This window comes from Dermacentor albipictus, chromosome 2 (assembly GCF_038994185.2).
Source record: "Dermacentor albipictus isolate Rhodes 1998 colony chromosome 2, USDA_Dalb.pri_finalv2, whole genome shotgun sequence".
Lineage (NCBI taxonomy): Eukaryota > Metazoa > Arthropoda > Arachnida > Ixodida > Ixodidae > Dermacentor > Dermacentor albipictus.
Genome location: NC_091822.1, coordinates 198,760,439 through 198,779,122, shown reverse-complemented (window position 1 = coordinate 198,779,122; position 18,684 = coordinate 198,760,439). Strand labels below are relative to the sequence as shown.

Here is an 18,684-nt window from a genome sequence, read left to right as displayed (position 1 = left end):
TAGTTGAAATTGTGCCACGCTGCGCCAAATTTCCTGACTAGCTGTAGTAATTCTCAATCACACTAGATTTAGCGGCAAATGAAAGCAGCATGCCATGCATCATCGTTTGTGTGAGAGACGTTGCCAATCCAATCCAGTCGTGGAGATGCAACAATGGTCAGGCGCGGGTAGAATTTTCTAGTAGAGTATGCGTGCTTGTTATTGGGCGCCCACAGAGTTGCATTTGCAACACTGCTTCCTGGTTACAATGCAGCTTTTAAAGCAAATAACTTTCTTTGGCTTTTCCAGCTGTTTTCGTGGTAGGCTGGTAGTACAATGGTGCTCAAACTTGGGGGAGGGAAACCTGGCAAAAGAATAGGTGCATGCTCTTGGGCAACTGAGTTGCAAAGAGGGGTGGAGACTGTCGCTTGCTCGTTCATTTGGGATATTCGCTTACATTACATTGACAATTATTGTTGATGGTTTCTGCATAACTTCTTCTCCATTAAACTGCTCCAAATTCGGAATTTGATGCTTCAAAGTGCAGTTTTCTTTTCATGTACCTGTCTCAAATGTTTTTCTGCTCCAAAACTTACTCCAAATCCTATTTCATCTGTTGCACCCCTGGTCTTGAACATGTTATCAAAGATGCGCTGTATCTACACGAAGGTAAACAAAGGCTCCCACGACTTATCAGAAGATACAGCTTGAGGGATTGCATCGTAAAGAAAGTAGTGTATAAGCTCACAGCTTGTAATACAGTAGTTTGCTACCAGTGTACATTATCATTGATGACTGCCTTGCCGAAAGAGGCAGCTTCTGGGAAATTCAGTATCCCTCAAAGCTTGGCAATCTCCTTGGTTGCTGCATGGTTGTGATGTGCTGCCGAGCATGAGGTGGCAGGTTTGAATCCTGGCTGCCACAACCACATTCTACTGTAAGTGGGCGGAGATGCAGAAGGGCTCATGCACCGCTTTGGGTGCATTTAAAAAAAGAACCCAGAAAACCGATAAACCAATTATTCAATGTTTGAAGGATTCAAGGTGATTATACTGCTTGCATCGGGCCTTTTGTACACCTTGTCTAAACAGAAGTCTAATGCATGCTCTTTGGGCCTGTGCTAAATGTTATGAAAGAAAGGCAAATGCCAATATTTTTGTATATTGTGGTTGAGCCTGGAGTATGCTATTGATTCGTTACTGGCTGCTCACTGTGTAAGAGGAATGATCCTTTATCTCGGAACACAAATCATGTCATTTGCTCTCTTTATTAACCTTAGACAAGACATACACGGTTACAATTTTTTTTGCAATTAGTGCCAATTATGAGTCTGTCTCATCCACATGCTTGGGTGCTCTTATTAGTGACAGTAAGGACCTTGGGTGCTCCACTTCATTTTGGCACTTTGGTGAGTTCCCTCTGTAGCCACCAGGAGGCCTACAGACTCTAAGTTCATCTGGCAGAGATGTTAAAAAGGATGGCTGCCAGTCGAGTGTTGCTGCACCATTCGTAAAAGTGTGGGTTTCATTTGATTGGGTCATAAAGCTGAAAAGATAATTTGCTTCTACACGAAAGCATCGACAGTGATGCCAGTGTTTTCTATGTTATAGACACATCCACTGACTCTGACGATTATTTGTCAGCCCTTAAAGGGTTAAAGGAGCCATGTGACCAACTGTTCGAGCTTGAATTATGCATTGCATGTCAGACGGTAAGTGTTCCACAGCAAGCTTGCTAATTTTGAAGGCATTCAGTGGGGTAAAAAAAAATATTTTAATATTGCTGCTGTGGGGATCTCGCATGTGGGACAAAGGAACGACAACACAGTATTGCAAACAATCACAAGGACATTTATTGTACCTTTCACACACTAATGCCTGCTGTGAGGATTGGGAGGTCAATCCCTCTGCTCGTAACCAGTTGTCAAGATTGGAGTCGGGCATGAATTAGATGGTAGCTGGCCCATGCCGTCGTCCAACTTATCCACGCTGAGGACGTTGTTGAAGGGAAGGACTGCTTCTCATCGAGAACGAGGAATATGGGTTTATTTACAGTATCTATATAAGGACATTGCAGTTCATAAGTCTAGCATGACTGCGAGAGAAAGTACACTGAGCAGCCGCACAACAGCGGTTTATAAACACTCGGTCCTTTTTCGATCCCTAGGTGAGGGAAACGTTCGACCAGTAGACGAGTCGCTTCTCTGCGGGAGGGCTTACACACACACTTCCGCACAGGTTCACGGTCCCCACTGACGTCAGACGGTCTTCGCAGAACTTGGGGCTTACGTCAGGGAAGGCGCATCTTATTCCCCGAGCTGACCCCCGCAGCGCGGCCGCCGGTTCTCCATTGTCTTGCGTCTTGAAAGGCGTGTGGGAAGGGGCCTCCGAAGACGTTCCCTCGGGACCTCCCTTGCTCACGGCAGACCAGGTCGGCGGTGGCGTGTTTAGTCCCAAAGCCTGGTTCGTCGAACTCATCTCGGCAATCCCGCGATGCAGAGTGGCGGATGTGGCGCATTGTCCTGCGGACACAGTAGACTTAGTGACGCCGTGTGGCTAGAGGGTTGCGGTAGCGTTCCAGGAAAAGTTTACACCGCTGTCGCAACTGGCTGGCAAAACTTGCACCTCAGCGGGCAGTTCTTAACACTGCTAGCTGAATTGCTATCCACAGAAGATGCTGATGGGCGTGTGACAAATCTACAAAGTCCGACTCACTGCGACTGGATATGGAGCGAATATGTTCGCCCCATGCTGGTCACCAATGCCTGGAAATTCACGTGTGCGGTCATGCGAACAGTGGCGCGTTTAATGATTGTGTTCATCCATTCTGGTGTCCTGCTCCTAGGCCTCACAAGATGGTCTCGCAGAAACATGGATGGGTGCACGTGCGGAACTTCCACGCCGCTTGCCGACCCCCAGCCAAAGAGGAAGAGCCTACTCCCTGTTGCAGCTGACTAACCCTGCCGTTAGGTGGCATTACCAGTGTAACACTGACTCCATCTCTTGTAATATGCTGCTGCCACACCAACCGCCGCTGGCGCTTAGCTACGGGGAGAAGCCGGATTACAGGAGACGCAAGATCATGCAGGGAAAACAACATCAGTGGACGCGTAGGAGTTGAGCATTCCCACATCCCCCCAAGCTTAAATCACTACATACTCTGCCGAAACATGTCACACAGTCTAACATCAACACTTGCTTCGCAAACAAGAAGTAGCACGTGCAGCAGCAGCCGCAATGAGGAAATGCCACGCACTGTCCATAACTTGCGCGCCAACAATGTCTCTGAGGTACACTGCTGGCATCCACTGATCACAGTAGCAGCTCTGCAGACTCGATGGCACGACTCCAGGCCAGGATCCCAGAAATGGCGACGTACTAGTTGTCATGAGCAAGCGTCGCTCGCACTGGCACACTCTGCTGGCGAGAGCCACAGTAGCTGTTGGTGACTGCCAGCTCTTTTCCAAGCCTCCAAGGATTGCGAGCCGGACACAGGCAGCTGCCAAAGTCGCTGCACCAAACTGGCCGCATGCATCTATGTTGCCTGTGGTGGCTCGATCGTGGGCCGGGGCAGCAGTGCAGATAATGTACAAGTGACAGCAAACCAGGGGTGACTCCGCTCACGCTGCGTACACTCCCCCAGTGCACTCGCTCGATAAACACTAAAGTAGAGCAAGGGAGAGGAATTCTGCATGCACATTGCCCGCGTGGTACAACGTTTAAGTCTGCTTGCAAAAGATCAGGCGGCTGCTCAGTTATTAGAGCATGACGCTCATAATCTTCGGGTCGTGGGTTCAGGTGCCAGATGTGGGGACCTTGCACATGCTCTTAGGAAAAAGGTACGACGACACAGTAGTGCAAACAATCACAAGGGCATTTACTGCACTTTTCATACACTAATGCCTGCTATCCGAATTACTACCCACAGAACATACCGATGGGCATGAGACAAATCTAGTAAGTCCAACTCATAGTGACTAGACATCGAGCCCCGCCGTTAGGTGGAATTAGCAGCACTACACTCACGTCATCTCTCGTAATATGCTACACCCACACCGACCACCCGGCAATTAGCTGCAGGGAGAAGCTGGATTACAGGAGACACGAGGGCTATGCAGGGGAAACAACATCAGGGAACACGTGAGGGTCGAGCATACCCACACTCTTGGACCGTACAGCAATCTGGCAACACTGATAACAAGTGACGAAATGAACTACGTTCTGCATAGTCAAGTGTGCATTGCATATGTGTGGTTTTGCATGTGCATTTTGCTGGTGAGCCCAAAATAGTTCTGTAGGCATTCCGTGGTTTGTGCGGTTTCTATTGCACGATTGAAGGAATTGTGGACACAATGCCTCGGCAATGCCCCTGCTGCTGCTCTGTTGGGTGCCAGAGCATAAGCAAGAGAAGTCCAGCATGGTGCCAATATGATTTTAGAATTTTTTGGAGCAGCCAAAGCAGCGGTGGGCCAGCACTTATTGATCCCTTACAAGGCATGCTAAAATGGTGGTCACTGTTGGTGGGAGGGATGTAGAGACAATGACTTCGAATTGGAAATGATAAAATATGTTGCAAGAGCCAAGTTCCTTTTTTGGTTATGTAAGCACATTGGCCCCACCCAGTTTCAGTGATAAATTGCAAATAGTTGGATGACTATAGGTCATGGCTCCTTTAAGCCACAGTATTATGAAATATGCATGTTCTGGTCCATACAAATTTTATGCATTTCAGAGCGTTCAGCTTATTGTTGTTGCTTTTGTGTTCAGGCTGCTGGAGTGACCCTACTGGCCCTTGGTGTGTACTCTGCCAAGCTGGGCACAGGCATTGCAGCACGATATGTAGAAATGCGGCTAGGCAAGCCATCACTGGTGCGCGACACCTCAAGGCTCACAGTCATGGAAGCCATCAAGCACCCTGTTCGTACGGTCCGCCAGCTCACGAACAAGCCTACGGATGCCCTCAAGGGTGTTGTGCTTGATGTAAGCACGCCCATCCTTTTCTCTCTTAACTTATTACTCCGACTTTAATTTCAACAATCCTTGTTACCCCTAGGTACAGGTTTTGCACTTGTGCAGTAGGTGCTGAACTAGCTTATATTGTAGGTCTAAAAGGCTTATTTGCTTCACATTGTTTTTTCTTTCTTTTCTTTTTTTTTGCTAGCTTCAAATGTATACTTGAAAAGTTAATGCAGTAGTACTGAGGTGCTCGTTTGCTATAGTGAAAAGCTCAAATCCTTGAGGATTTTATTTTCTTCTTACTCTCTCTCTCTCTCTATTTTGTTTGGTTTCCTTTTTTTTTTATAACCTCATCCTCTTAATCTGAAGATTGCAAGTTCGAATCCATTTCCAGTTCACTAGATATCTAGGCTTGGAGTGGCGCCTGACACCGGCATTTTCTGCCAAGAGCCAGTGGGGCTACACTAGTCCAGGTGCAACCAAATTGAGAAGGCCCACTAAGCTTCAACAAAAGACACTCCCTCACCAGAACAGGAATTTGCCTAGTGCAGTATTCGGCCACTACCTGTCTCATAACGCCTTCAATAAACCTATGACCCTCAGTCCCCAGAAGCTGCGGAGCACCTGACCTTGGCGGTCAGACCTCCAGCGCAGCAGAGGGTGCCAAGAATCTCTGGATCAGGACAGGCTGCCACTGGAAACTGAACCTGGCAGCGTTCAACACATGAACCCTCTCGAGTGAAGCTAGCTTAGCAGGACTCTGAGTAACTATCAGGCATTATGTGGAATATTATTTGCCTTAGTGAGGTTAGAAGAACTGGTGAGGTTTATACAGTGCTGAATAACAGCCACGTCCTCTGCTATTGAGTACTCCCAGATAAGAAGCAATACGGGGTATGAACCCTATAGCAAAACCCAGTATTCATTGTCCAGTGCCATGCCGGATTATGGGCCCAGTGTCGCGCGCTGGATGCTGGGGCGCTGGGTAGGTGCGGCATACTGGGAGGCGTGGGGCGCAGTGTCGAAAAGCAGCTCTAGAGAGTGAAATAAGCGGTTCCTGATCACGGTACGTATATATTTTTTTAATGCAGAAAGCATCAGAGAGTGTTTTAGTGCAATAAGAAATTAAAAAGTAAAAAATAAGAATATTTGTACTAGGATTCAATCGTCTGACGTACAGATCCCAAGCCCAGTACCTTACCACTACGCCATACCAGCACTTGGCAAAGCATGCATAATTTGCCATGCAATCCGGGTGCGCTCTCGCCAAACAGACATGGTAGATATGCTATCGCCCCGCAACTAAAACTTATGCCTGTATCTGAAGGAAAAAGTTGTCCATATTCACTAGTATGCTTCAAAGTGCCACAACACTGATTTTCGTTTGTGATGGCATTCTAACTGCGAAAAAAGTCTTAAATGAACCGCCGACCCGGGATGCTGTGCGGGCAGTTACTGCTGATTTTGATAGCTGTTTCTTGTTCTTCGCACAAAAAATATGCAACATTTTCTTAGTTAAATGATGCGTTTCAATCTACACGTCAGTCTAGTCATAATTTCATCAGGGAAGCATAGGCTAGTGCTGGCAGCCTTCGGCGACAGCACGTACACCTATGTTTATAGCACGTCACATTGGCACTCATCACTTATTCTGCTGACACTGTAGACACGAAAAAATTGCTTACATAAGAACACCAATGCGAAATCTGAAATATAAAGTGATTTATCATTGTTAGACCTGTTGATTCCCGAGCGCAGATAGCATGTAAACAGACTCGGCGGTTACTAGGCCTAAGCTTCGGTGGAAGGGACCAATCTCGAAACGGGCACACTCTTAAACAAATGTACACCCTTTTGCTTGTAACTTGCCACACAACAATAATCGTCATCTGTGCTGCTTTGTGTTTCCTTTCTTGAAAACGCGGTGCTCGCTACTTTTCTTTCGAGAATGCTCTGTCATGCTGATAACGCGCATGCCGTTAATAACTTGGAAGTGCAGCATTAAAGAAAGGAAATGCGGACAAGACAGATGGCGATTATTGTGGTGTGGCAAGATACGACCCAAAGGGTGTTAATTTTGCTTAAGAGTTTACCTGGCGAATACTAAAATGTGTGTGTTTGAGCCTCAGAACCTTTTATCTATTATGTTTTAGTACACTAGAAGAAGTGGAAGCGCACGAATCGCCTCAGCTTTGTTATCGGTGCAATAATATCAATCAACGGTAGATTTCGAACTCTGGGTCCCTTTGAGCATGTATGAATGACTTTCGGGTTTCATGTCAACTCTACAACACTAGGACAATGGCAACAACTCATAATCATTGGTTACATACAGACTACTAAAAAATGAGGTGTCCTTTGCGTTTGCGTAGTTTCGTTCAAGAACGTAGCTATCCGTCCAGTCAAAAGTTAAAATGCAAAAAACAGAAGTGATCATTGGCATCAAATATGCATGCATGAACAGGGCAGCTCACGCACCTTTGTTCCAAGCTGTGTCACAAAATAGACTTTAATAACTTATAGGGGTATTACTCAAGTTCGCGCGTGCGCACCTGACCCTTCTCTGGATCGCACAGCGCCGGCGGAGCGGCAGTCGTTCGCAAGCTCTTTCACAGCAGCTCTAACAGTCAGGGCTGTGACCCCTAACCAGCGGTTCGCAGGGAGTTGCGACCACGGCAGGTTCAGGCCGGGGGGGGGGGGGGGGGGGTGCAGGGCAACGTTACTAGACTAGCTTCAGTTGTAAAACTCCGCGCCCGCGCGCTTACAGCCGCTGTCGCCACTTCTGTGACAGCCGCCAGATGGCCGCGCTGTTCCATCGGGCTCCAGTGCAGACGCCTCGTCACAGCCTTGAGCTCGTGCGGGCGAGCAGTTTGCACGTGTTTCACGCTCGCTGGCGTTCTCCCTTGTCCGAATTAGTGATACCACGAGAAGGCGGTATCCAGCTACTGCAATAAGATTTATAGCGCGAGTTCGTTAATACTGAGAGAAGGGTAAACTGCACGAAAGGAAGAAACGCATACAGCGAAGCGCAGAAGCTGCGTTTCTAGATGCCGTGTGTTTCTTCTTGTCGTCTTAACGTTTCGCGCAGTTTAGGTTCACGAGCCTGAATATCTGGCCAAGGTGCGTGATTGTAGGATGAACTTCATCCCCACCGAAGCTTCTCGCGACGCCAAAGAAGCACTACAAAAAGAAAGATGAGGTTGGTCTTTGCACACACTAGCCACAAAAAAAAAAGAAGAAGAAAGAAGTCAGGTTTTTCATTCCGTGAAGATGGTAAATCAGCGAAGCTGAAATGTGCGGCCCCTGTGTTTATCACTGGGTTAATCCCGAGGGTTCATTAAAGTATTTCTCAGTTATGAGGTTACACGCACAAGCTGTTGCGATGGAGACCACGACGTCACTGACGGTATGCCCGCAGTCCGCAGTTGTCGCTTGCGTTCGATGTCTCGAGTTTGCTCGGTGGCGTGGTTAGCAGCCTTCGCCTGCGATTTGCCGCTTGTACATTCTTCGATATAAATTTCTTCAAAATTAAATATTTCCGTTGCGTAAGACCATGAGTGGCTCATACTCCCTTAAGCAATGGCTCATACCCCCTCCCCATTACGACGACAGAAGTGAAGTGAAATTCTACGCTGGAAAGATGAACGGCCACGCAGCCCGCTGTGGAAGACGAGGACGAACGCGGGAGCAGTGGCACAAGCGCGTACCGTTGATTTCGCAGAGAGTTCCCGGTCGGCACGATTGATTGATTGATTGATTGAAAACATCTTTATTTGCAGGATATTCGTAGAACTCGTGGGTGGGCCGCCTATTCCGGTAGCCCACTGGTTACTGCTGCTGCGCTGGCCCTCCCCACCAGCCAGTACTGACGGTCAGGATCATCGCTGAGCAGAATAGCCTCCCAGTGCTCTTTTGAGGGTTTTGGAATGGGGTCAACTATGGGATTAAACTGGCAAGCCCACACCATGTGGTAGAGGTTAGCTACCTCTCCACAGTGTGGGCATTGCGGGGAGTATAGTGTAGGGTACCACTGGTGTAACTTAGCTGGCGTTAAGTATGTATTAGTTTGTAGCCTCCTAAGAGTGGGGATAGCTCTGTTTCACGCCGAGCAAAGCGTCGCATTGCTGGGAGCACAGAAAAAGTGGTGCGCCGAACTGTCGACATCCTTCCGATAGCAGCTCTGAAGCCAGGTACGCTGCACGTCGGCATCGTCTGCTGATATTAAGAAACTCGGCGAAGGCTACAGTTCCACGGATGACATGCTTGCTGAAATTAGCCGTCAACAACGAACCACAGAATACACTAACGCTGCACCGCGTGCTTAGTCCGGCCCGCCCGCGTAGCCGGCCAGTGAGGAAGTGAAGCCGGGCGCGACTGCAGCGCCACGAAGGCGCGGGCGGGTGGCGGTTCCGCGCAACGGCGCCGAGTTTTAAAACTGAAGCTAGTCTAGTAACGTTGGTGCAGGGTGAGTCTCGACCTAAGGTGTTTATTCACCTTAGAGTACAAGTACCAACTGACAACAGCATACACAAATACAGCGGCGAAGCGTTCCACACGCCGGGGGTGAAATAAACCGCACAATATGGGAACCACAAAAGAGGCTGCTAAGAGTTCAGCTCACCCAGAGTGAATCCGCGCTCGGGCCCTGGGGCGGTCAGTCGTTCACAAAGGCCGAGTGCAGCGACGGCGTGAGGCGGTCTCAGTGCCTGAATTGAGATGCGGCCAGTCACAAGCTCCTCAGTTGAAATACAACGATGCATCGGGAGAATAGCGGTTCTCCCCGAGCGGCGGAAAGGGAGTCTCCCCGGTTTCAAGAAAGGGAAAGGAGGGAAACGGGTGCCTTGGGCCCAGGCGTCACGGCCAGGCGCGAAGAGCAGCGGGAGCGGCGGAAGTGCCCTCTCCCCGCTACCCTCCGCGAGCGAGTACGTGATTATCACGTGATACCCGCGTGGCCGCTCCGGAGATAGCGGGATGCGCTTGCGATCCCACAAACTCCACGATATAGCATTAAGACAAGAGACTGGCATCTAGCGATCAGACTGCATAAAGCGTTTAACATTCAGCAGTGCCTATACTAGTTGCTTACTGGAACCAGTGCGGTGCAAATGCAATCAGCACAGTTTCAAGTGCAAGCCTGCGAACTGCAGCAACAACCAGCGGGTGTACAGCACAAATCAGTGCGCTCCAGCGTCATAGCAGTGAAACCAGCGTCTCGTCCAGTGTGACCCAGCTGTTATTCAGTGTTCTCACCGGTGTCTCAGTGACTCCTAGCGAGCGCCAGCATCCTCAGTGCAATCCAGTGCCAAAAAATGTGTTGATTTCACACTGGAAGGCACTGAAAGACGCTGGTTTTTGCAATAGGGATTCCTAATCCCTAAGGACATGGCGGGCAACATTGACGAATTCTGCAGCAGTAATGAGAGGGTAGCAGTAGTCATAATAAAGCTGAATAGTAGTTATAGAATAAAGGTAGTACAATCCTACACTACAACCTCCATTCACGATGATGAAGAAATAGAACAGTTTTATGAAGATGTTGAATTAGTGGTGAGGGAAGTCAGGCACGTTCTCAGGATTTTTTTCGGGGGTGGGGGGGAGCAACTCAAGGCAACTTTTCTATGCAAATGAGGGGGGTACCTTTACTAGTACAAATGGGACTAACGCCCACCATTTGCCATAAAAACGCATAAACCCACAAAAGAGAAATGAAATAAGGTGTATTTTACAGGTACGCCTGTGCGACACACCTCTCCTTTACTTGGCCAACAAAGAACCACGTGAACTCGCGCAGGAAGAACACTGCTAAGAACAAAGAAGCCCCAAGAGTGTAATATAAAGATAACTTTAGTAGAATAGATCTTAAAAAAACAGCAATTGACAACAAAGGCACACGGACTATGTGAAGTTGTGTTATTTCGTCAGCCAATCACAGCAGCAAACAAAATCATCGTCATGCGGCCTTTTCAAGATGGCATCGTACTTGATACCTCCGAAGCGTCTGCTGTTCTTGAAGAGTCTTTTCATCGGCGGGAGCAATGAGTTGTGCAGCAGGCATGGACAAAATGTAAGGAGTCTGAGCAATTCACTCTTCAAAATTCTGCGGTGCAGCTTATTTCACTGCTGAACCCGTTTTACTCATGAAACTTCACTGCGAACTGAAGTGAAACTCCGCAACAGATAGCTGTAGCGAAGCAAGCATGTTATTTCAGTTCAATAAAGAATTTGGCATTCACCATTCCACTATACTAGGCAAGGGGAAAGGTATAAAATTACGCGCTAATAATTTCATTGTTGTAGTTACCGCCTTATTTGGGTAAGAGAAAAAGTTTGAAGTACGAATTATTTGGGAGCTCGTGGAGGAACAGTGGCTGGTGGTTATGAGGGCGTGGATGGGGCTTCATTGCAGACTTAAGTTGTATCCGACTATAGTAGTGTTTTTTAATTAGCTCTGGAAGAATTATACAAAAATATATATTCGTGGAACAATCACAGTTCTTTTGCATCCCTCGTTTACTGCTCTGACAGAAGTGCCACAACCGACTCGTATTGTTATTTGGGAAGTTACGTAACGATGCGTGGCCGCCAGTCGCGTACAACCACATATGGCGCAGGAAGCTGCGATTCTACACGTACTGCGCCCACCGCGGAAGGTTAGAAAAACACCTACATAAGCACAGCAGAGAAGCGGCTACGTTAGGTGGCTCGAATGATAACTGTAGAAGCGTCATTAACACACGGAATTGCCCTCCACTTCAGACGACGTTATGGCTGCTTCCTCTTTAAACCAAAAGATGTTGATTCATAAATGTTTTCACAAACAGTGGTGAAATTTGGTAATTTTCGCTTTTCTTTCCTGTTTGGCTGTTGCCTTAGCTCTCTCCCTTAGTAGATCGCTTAATTTGTCAGCTCCTTTCCCATTTTGGACAAAGATGCTGTACAATTAGGGAAAAACCAGACGAGGTAACGGGTGACAGTCATATTGCTTAAGGGTTTAACGGTTATTGCAGGATTTTATGATGCACGCTTTCTTGCATTATTTTATTTTCCACCTTGTCAAACCCATGTCACGGGTATATGGTTCTGAGGATCTCTCAGAGTTGCGGCGGCGAGAATCGGCATTTCCTCTGGTCGCAACTCATTTCACGTGCATACAGACCAGCTGACCACGAACTGAATACCTGTCCTGGTCCCTGTATCAGTCTAAACGAAGAACGTTGAACTAAGAAGCAACAACGATGCGCGTGACCGTTGAATAAACGGCGACAACTGAATGCATCTCAAGTTAATCGCACGGGCACCGAATTGATGAGGAAACTGGCCTTCACATCCCAGGAGACGCCGATAACTATACCATCATCCAAAAGGAGTGAGAAAGGCAGCAAAATGTTGACCGCCGAATAGCTGTCAAGTCTCAACATTGATTTGGTGGCGCTTTAGGAATGTGTGTGAGAAGTGGTGGCGTGGGCAGAAGCGGGGGGGGGGGGGGGGGACTCCTGGGCTCCCCCGGGCCCCCCGCCCCCTTGGGTACGTACCTGAGGGAAGTGCAAACTTGGCATACTCTAGGCATGGCCGACTTCAGTGCAAAAGTTGGCGAAAGGCAGTCTGGTGAAAAAACAGTTGGCAACTTCAGGATCGATTCTAGGAACACTATAGGAGAGATACTGGTAGAATTCGTGAAAAGAAATAAGCCCCGAATAATGAATACCTTCTTCAGGAAGCGTAGCAACAGAAAGTAGACCTGGAGAAGCCTTAATGGAGAAACAAGAAATGAAATAAATGTCATACTTTCAGCCGATCCCAGCATAGCGCAGCATGTAGAAGTATTAGGTAGGATAAAATGCAGTGGTCATAGGTTAGTGACGTCTAGGATTCATCTCAATGTGAAGAGAGAAAGAGTAAAATTGGTCAGGAAGAAACAGGTCAACCTAGACGCATTAAGGGTAAAAGCAGTCCGATTCAGGCTGGTACTTGCAAACGAATATGCAGCCTTATAACTGAGAGATGAAGATGACATAGAGGTAATGAATGAAGCCGCAAATAGGATGGCTTCAGAAGTAGCAGTTGAAGTGAGAGGTAAGACACCAAGGCAACCAGTAGGTAAGCTCTCCCAACTAAGGAAGGACATAATAAAGAAATGACAAAGTATGAAAGTGTCCAACTCTGAACAAGGAGAAAGTGAGGGATAGTTGAAGTTATAACGTGAGAAAGACTGAGGAAACAGTAAAAAATAGATGCAGCATGAAATCAATGAGAAAAAAATTGGCGCAGGACAAGGCAAGATGTACGGTGTGCACTAAAAGATAAGCAGAGTAATGTCATCAGTAATTTCGAAGATGCAGCTACAATACCTCCATTTAAAGTAGTATATAATGAACAGGTTGCAGAGGCTTCTTTGTTAACTAGCGATGAAGTTTGAAGGGCATTACAAGACGTGAAACGGGGAAAAGCGGCAGGAGAAGGTAGGATAACAATCAATTTAATCAAAGATGAAGGAGACATCATGCTTGAAAAGCTTGCGGCCCTTTATACGAAATGTCTTATGACCTTAAGCATCCCAGAGAACTGGAAGAATGCCAACATTATACTAATCCACAAAAAGGGAGACGTTGAAGAATTTAAAAATTATACACCCATTAGCTTACTTCCAGTATTGTATAAAATATTCACGAAGATAATTTCCAATAGAATAAGGGCAACACTTGATTTCAGTCGACCAAGAGGCAGGCAGGCTTCAGGAAGGGATACTCTGCAATGGATCATATCCATATCATCAATCAGGTAATTGAAAAATATGCAGAGTATAACCAACCTTTCTGTATGGCTTTCGTAGGTTATGAAAAGGCATTTGATTCAGTAGAAATACCAGCTGTCATAGAGGTGTTACTTAAGGAGTACAGGAGGCATACGTGAATATCTTCGAAAATATCTACAAAGATTCCACAGCTACCTTGATACTCTACAAAAAAAGTAGAAAGTTACCTATAGACAGTGGGGTCAAGCAAGGAGACAATCTCGGTGCATGCTCATTGCTTGCTTGGAAGAAGTATTCAAGCTATTAAACTGGGAAGGCTTAGGAGTGAGGATCAGTGGCGAATATCTCAGCAACCATTGGTTTGCAGATGACATTGTCCTGTTCAGCACCACTGGGGACAAATTGCAACACATGATTGAGGACCTTAACAGAGAAAGTGTAAGAGTGGGGTTGAATATTAATATGCAGAAGACAAAGATAATGTTGAATAGTGTGGCAAGGGAACAAGAGTTTAAGATTGCCAATCAACCTTAAGAGTCTGTGAAGGCGTACATTTACCTAGGCCAATTACTCACAGGGGATTCTGATCATGAGGAGGAAATTTACAGAAGACTAAAGATGGGTTGGTGTGCATATGGCAGACATTGCCGGATCCTGACTGGAAGCTTACTACTATCATTGAAAAGAAAGGTGCACAATCAATGCATCCTAGTGATGCTAACACATGGTTCGAAAACTTGGAGGTTGACAAAGAAGCTCGAGAACAAGTTGAGGACCGCGCAGAGAGCGATGGAACGAAGAATGTTAGGCATAATATTAAGAGACAGGAGGAAAGTGGTGTGGATCAGAGCGCAAACAGGAATAACTGATATTCTAATTCACATTAGGAGAAAATAATTGAGCTGAACAGGCTATGTATGGTGTAGGAGAGATAACCGGTGGACCATTAGAGTTACAGAATGGGTGTCAAGAGAAGGGGAGTGCAGTCGAGAATGGCAGAAAACTGGGTGGGGTGATGAAATTAGGAAATTCGCGGGCGCAAGTTGGAATCTGTTGGCGCAGCAGGTTTAATTGGAGATTGGAGGGAGAGGCCTTCGTCCTGCAGTGGACATAAAATAAGCTGTTGATGATGATTATTATCTAAAAAATCTCAAATATTAAAATGAGCATGTTGGCTGCAAACGAAACATTATCCAAAAAGACGAGGTGACACAAACATGCTTTGCTACTGTCAGCGAAACTCTTATTCAAAACGCAAAACGATATAATAAAAAAAAAAGAGTAACCATGCACAGAGCAAAGCCAGTGCAAAGAAAAATATAATAAACATGTATTTAACAAGGCAGACAGGTTAACTTTCTTATTTTTCAAGCAAATGAAGAGTTCGCTACAAATGAAGACAAATTCATTGATGCAGTCATCTAAAGACTTCTTCATATAAATGCCCCTGCACCTTTCAGTGTGCACTGTCCGTGATGCTCTTTCAGAATTTCGGTATTTTCACTCGCCAAGGAGCACCTACAGTCATAAGATGCCTGGCAAACTTGAATAGGGTTATGCTTTGATCTGCTGTGACCTGAAGTTTATGTAGCACTCCACATTACTGTGTGAAGCATCCAAATATGCTTTACTGCACATCATTGGAATTTTTCAAACCACACAGACCTCTCAGAACTGACGGATGAAAATTGGGAGACCTACAGCTTGTCTTGCATTTTATCTACATTGTATCTATCAAGCTTATAGCAAATTAAGCTCATGCTTATAATTAATTCTACATATTTAATTAACTTTCCCAAGGCTTTCCTTAGCTTCATTGTCTCTTACTAAAACTGAAGTGTCCCATTCGCCTGATTCTTCTTGCTCATAAGCACAACATTGCTTATATATATGTGCACAATACAAATGTTCCAATGAGTTGTTTTTCATTTCATGGCAGTTAAGCTATCTGTGGCAGATTATTTTCTTTCAACTAGCACTGGCCTGTTTTTCAGAAGGATCAATAATGCATTCCGTGGATAGGACTTCTTTATGCAGTGTTAACTGACAGGTTGGTTCCTCAGCCTTTGATTTTACTACCTTTCAGCCCAAGCTGGAGGAGCGGCTCAGGGACATTGCTATAGCCACGAGGAACACCAAAAAGAACAAAGGGATGTACAGGAACATTCTTATGTATGGACCCCCTGGTACTGGCAAGACACTCTTTGCCAAGGTAAGGTCTCAACGACTTGACTTGCTTCACAGGTGTTTTTTCCAAGGATCATGTCTGTGACATGACCTAAATAAATATGAGCCCCCCCCCCCCCCCTTTTTTTTTTCTACAAATTGCCGCAGTGGCTTAGCTAACTCATAGGCACAGCTTGACTTTTGTGTTTAGGCCCATGCTTTCTCACACATTTCTTACTTTTTTGTCACTCTGATATAAATCTGGCTAATTATTAAAGCTCTGTTTAGGGGACTTCTATGGTGCATTGTTTCACGTATCTGTGTTTTCAGCTACACCTTATGTCATTGAATAATAAACAGTTAAGCCTTGATATAATGAAGTAGGTAAAATGGCCATTTGCTTTGTTATACCAAAATTAGATCATTTATGCAAATAGGTACAGTCACTGGTGGATTTTTTTTACAGGGAAGGGGCCACTAAATTTTCCGAATTTATCAGGCAACTGGAAAAAGCAAATTTTAAAGAGAAAAAATAAATTTGTTGAACTTGAGGGTTGGCGATGAAAGATACGGTTTCATGCCATGTTGACAATATCTTCTCATCGATGGTACAAAGCAAAGCTTGCCACGCTTTCGTGTCCACTCAGACCCCGTGGCTAATACTGTCGAACCCACTTATAACAATACCGCTTTTAACAATATATCGGTTATAATAATGAAAGGCTGCTGCACCGTCAACTTTTGTATGTTTTCTACAGGGAAATAATCCGCTTACTACAATGCCCCCATGCCTCATTATCAGTCATAGCGAAGTCTGGCTGCTTGGTGTCCATGCCGGAATGCAGGGGAATGTGGAATCCTTGAAAAGAAAAAAGAAAGTGAAATGCGAGCCGCTGCACGATGGCTGGGCATATTAATTGCCGCCGCGCACTTTTTTCCGTGAGAGATGCACGCCAGCCTCGTGCGCATCTCTTCCATCGCCGTTCCACCCCTCCAAACACGAATGGGCTGCACCCACAGCTCTGCACTGCACTACCCTCTGAAACACGAATGGACCGTGCCAACTGCGCTGACAACGCTGGCAGCGCTGCTCCCAAATTTCTCACTGCGCCCTCACAGTTAGTTCTTTATTCTATCGCCCTCATTCTGTGCAATTCTGCTAATGAATTAAGTCCCTTGCGTTTGTCTTTGTTTGTTGCGTCGAAGTCGTTCCTGGCCACGTTGTTCCTCAGCCTTGTTTGACTCACCACCGAAACGGAAGATGACTGATCCGCCTGCTGATCATCGGCAATGCACGACGTTGCCAGTGAAAAGAAAGCACACTGCTATAGGTTTGGTAACAAAGTGCTTATAACCACTGAGGCAATCGTCGCGAATGTGCTTGCATCTGATAGCAACAGTGATAGCCACGACGGCAGCGCTGATGTGGTAGGGCAGGCTGCCTCAAAATTGTCCCCGCAGGAGGTCCTGTAGATGATTCAGTCCCTCATGGGCTTGTTATTGCGAGGGACCTTCCGCTTCACTACATAGAGCACCTGGATGCCTTGGAGAAAGGTGTCGGCAAAGTCTGCGTAAAGCAAGCAAGGCTGACGAACATGCAGTTTTCTCGTGCAAGCCAGCGGGAAGTATGTGGCGAGATGCTTGTGGTGATCATGTCCCAGCGTTTCTTCTGGATTAAAGGCACCTTCTGGAGCCACCAGAGCGATGCCTCGGCGAAGCTCATATGTCACTTGCTGCCCGTGACCCCTTTTTGCAGTTGTTATAGCAGTGCCATTCTCGAATGCCGACAGCCGCGGCTTGTTAACAACATGCAATCGATGTGCTCAGGAAGCAGAGTTAAACAGTTAAACGTATCAACTCAATCAGAAGCCTGATGGAGGAAGGTGGTGGGGAGAACTGGCCTCCCCACCATTATATTTTGCTCAGAACAGCTACGCAATCACCCATTTTGATTTTTTATTGCGATAGTGATTAGCGATAGCAATTATATGGACACTCCAGGCCAATTTCTGCCACTACTGTCGCCATCGCCGGGTTGTTCCATATAAGTGAAAGTGTGTGAGGGTGAGCTGGCGAATGCGGTTCAATCTCACGTGCGCAAGCGAGGAACGCTGCCCAGATGCGTACCCTCTTTTGTGGCATGCGAAGCAGGGGGATCAGGCAAGAGAGGTGGGGAATTCTTCTCCAGCGACTGCTAGGGTACTTTGATATCCTCCTTGAACGCCACTGCATACATAGTGAAGACAATTGCAGCGACTACCGCAGCGTTGGCCATGTGAATCGCGGACGCCATAGTAAGATGTCCGTGGTGGACGCCGTAGGGATGCATTGGCGGCACTCGTGTGTCTAGAAAGTGGTCTGCAACGTGGCCAAAGTGCATGCCCGCACGGGCCTCATCTTCTAAGCGATCTGTGATGTTTGCAGAGTACGCGCAGTGCCGGTAGCTTCGTATGCGCTGTGCTTTCGACGTTTCGTTCGCGTTAAAGCAACAGCTGCACGGAGGTCAATTGGCTCGCGGCTCCTGCCGCGATTCCTAACTCCAGCGTTTTCACTGACAGTTTCCGCTGTCACCCAGTGAGATGTGTTCACATTTGCCTGTGCATGCATGACACCATGCTGGTTCATTTAGTTAAAACACATTGACAGGCTAGTTGGTTTGAATTCATGATAGAATGTGCAAGCGTGACTGAACAAGGACGTCGAAAGAATCAAACACACAAAGACAGCGCTGTCTCTGTGTGTCTGTTCCTTTCTACATCCTTGTTGAGTCACGCTTACACAGTCTATCATGTTTAATTTAGCTAGTAAGCAAATGTGTACAAGTCTATATGG

The 18,684-nt window shown here is 46.6% G+C and overlaps 1 protein-coding gene across 1 annotated transcript in view; it reads left to right on the top strand.

The window, feature by feature from the left end:
- Nucleotides 1-18,684, top strand: part of bor (ATPase family AAA domain containing bor) — a 39,471-nt gene that overhangs the window by 7,864 nt on the left and 12,923 nt on the right. The window contains exons 7-8 of the mRNA XM_065435329.1: nucleotides 4,746-4,958; nucleotides 15,773-15,898. Coding sequence (XP_065291401.1) covers nucleotides 4,746-4,958; nucleotides 15,773-15,898 — 339 coding nt within the window. The remainder of the gene's footprint in view (nucleotides 1-4,745; nucleotides 4,959-15,772; nucleotides 15,899-18,684) is intronic.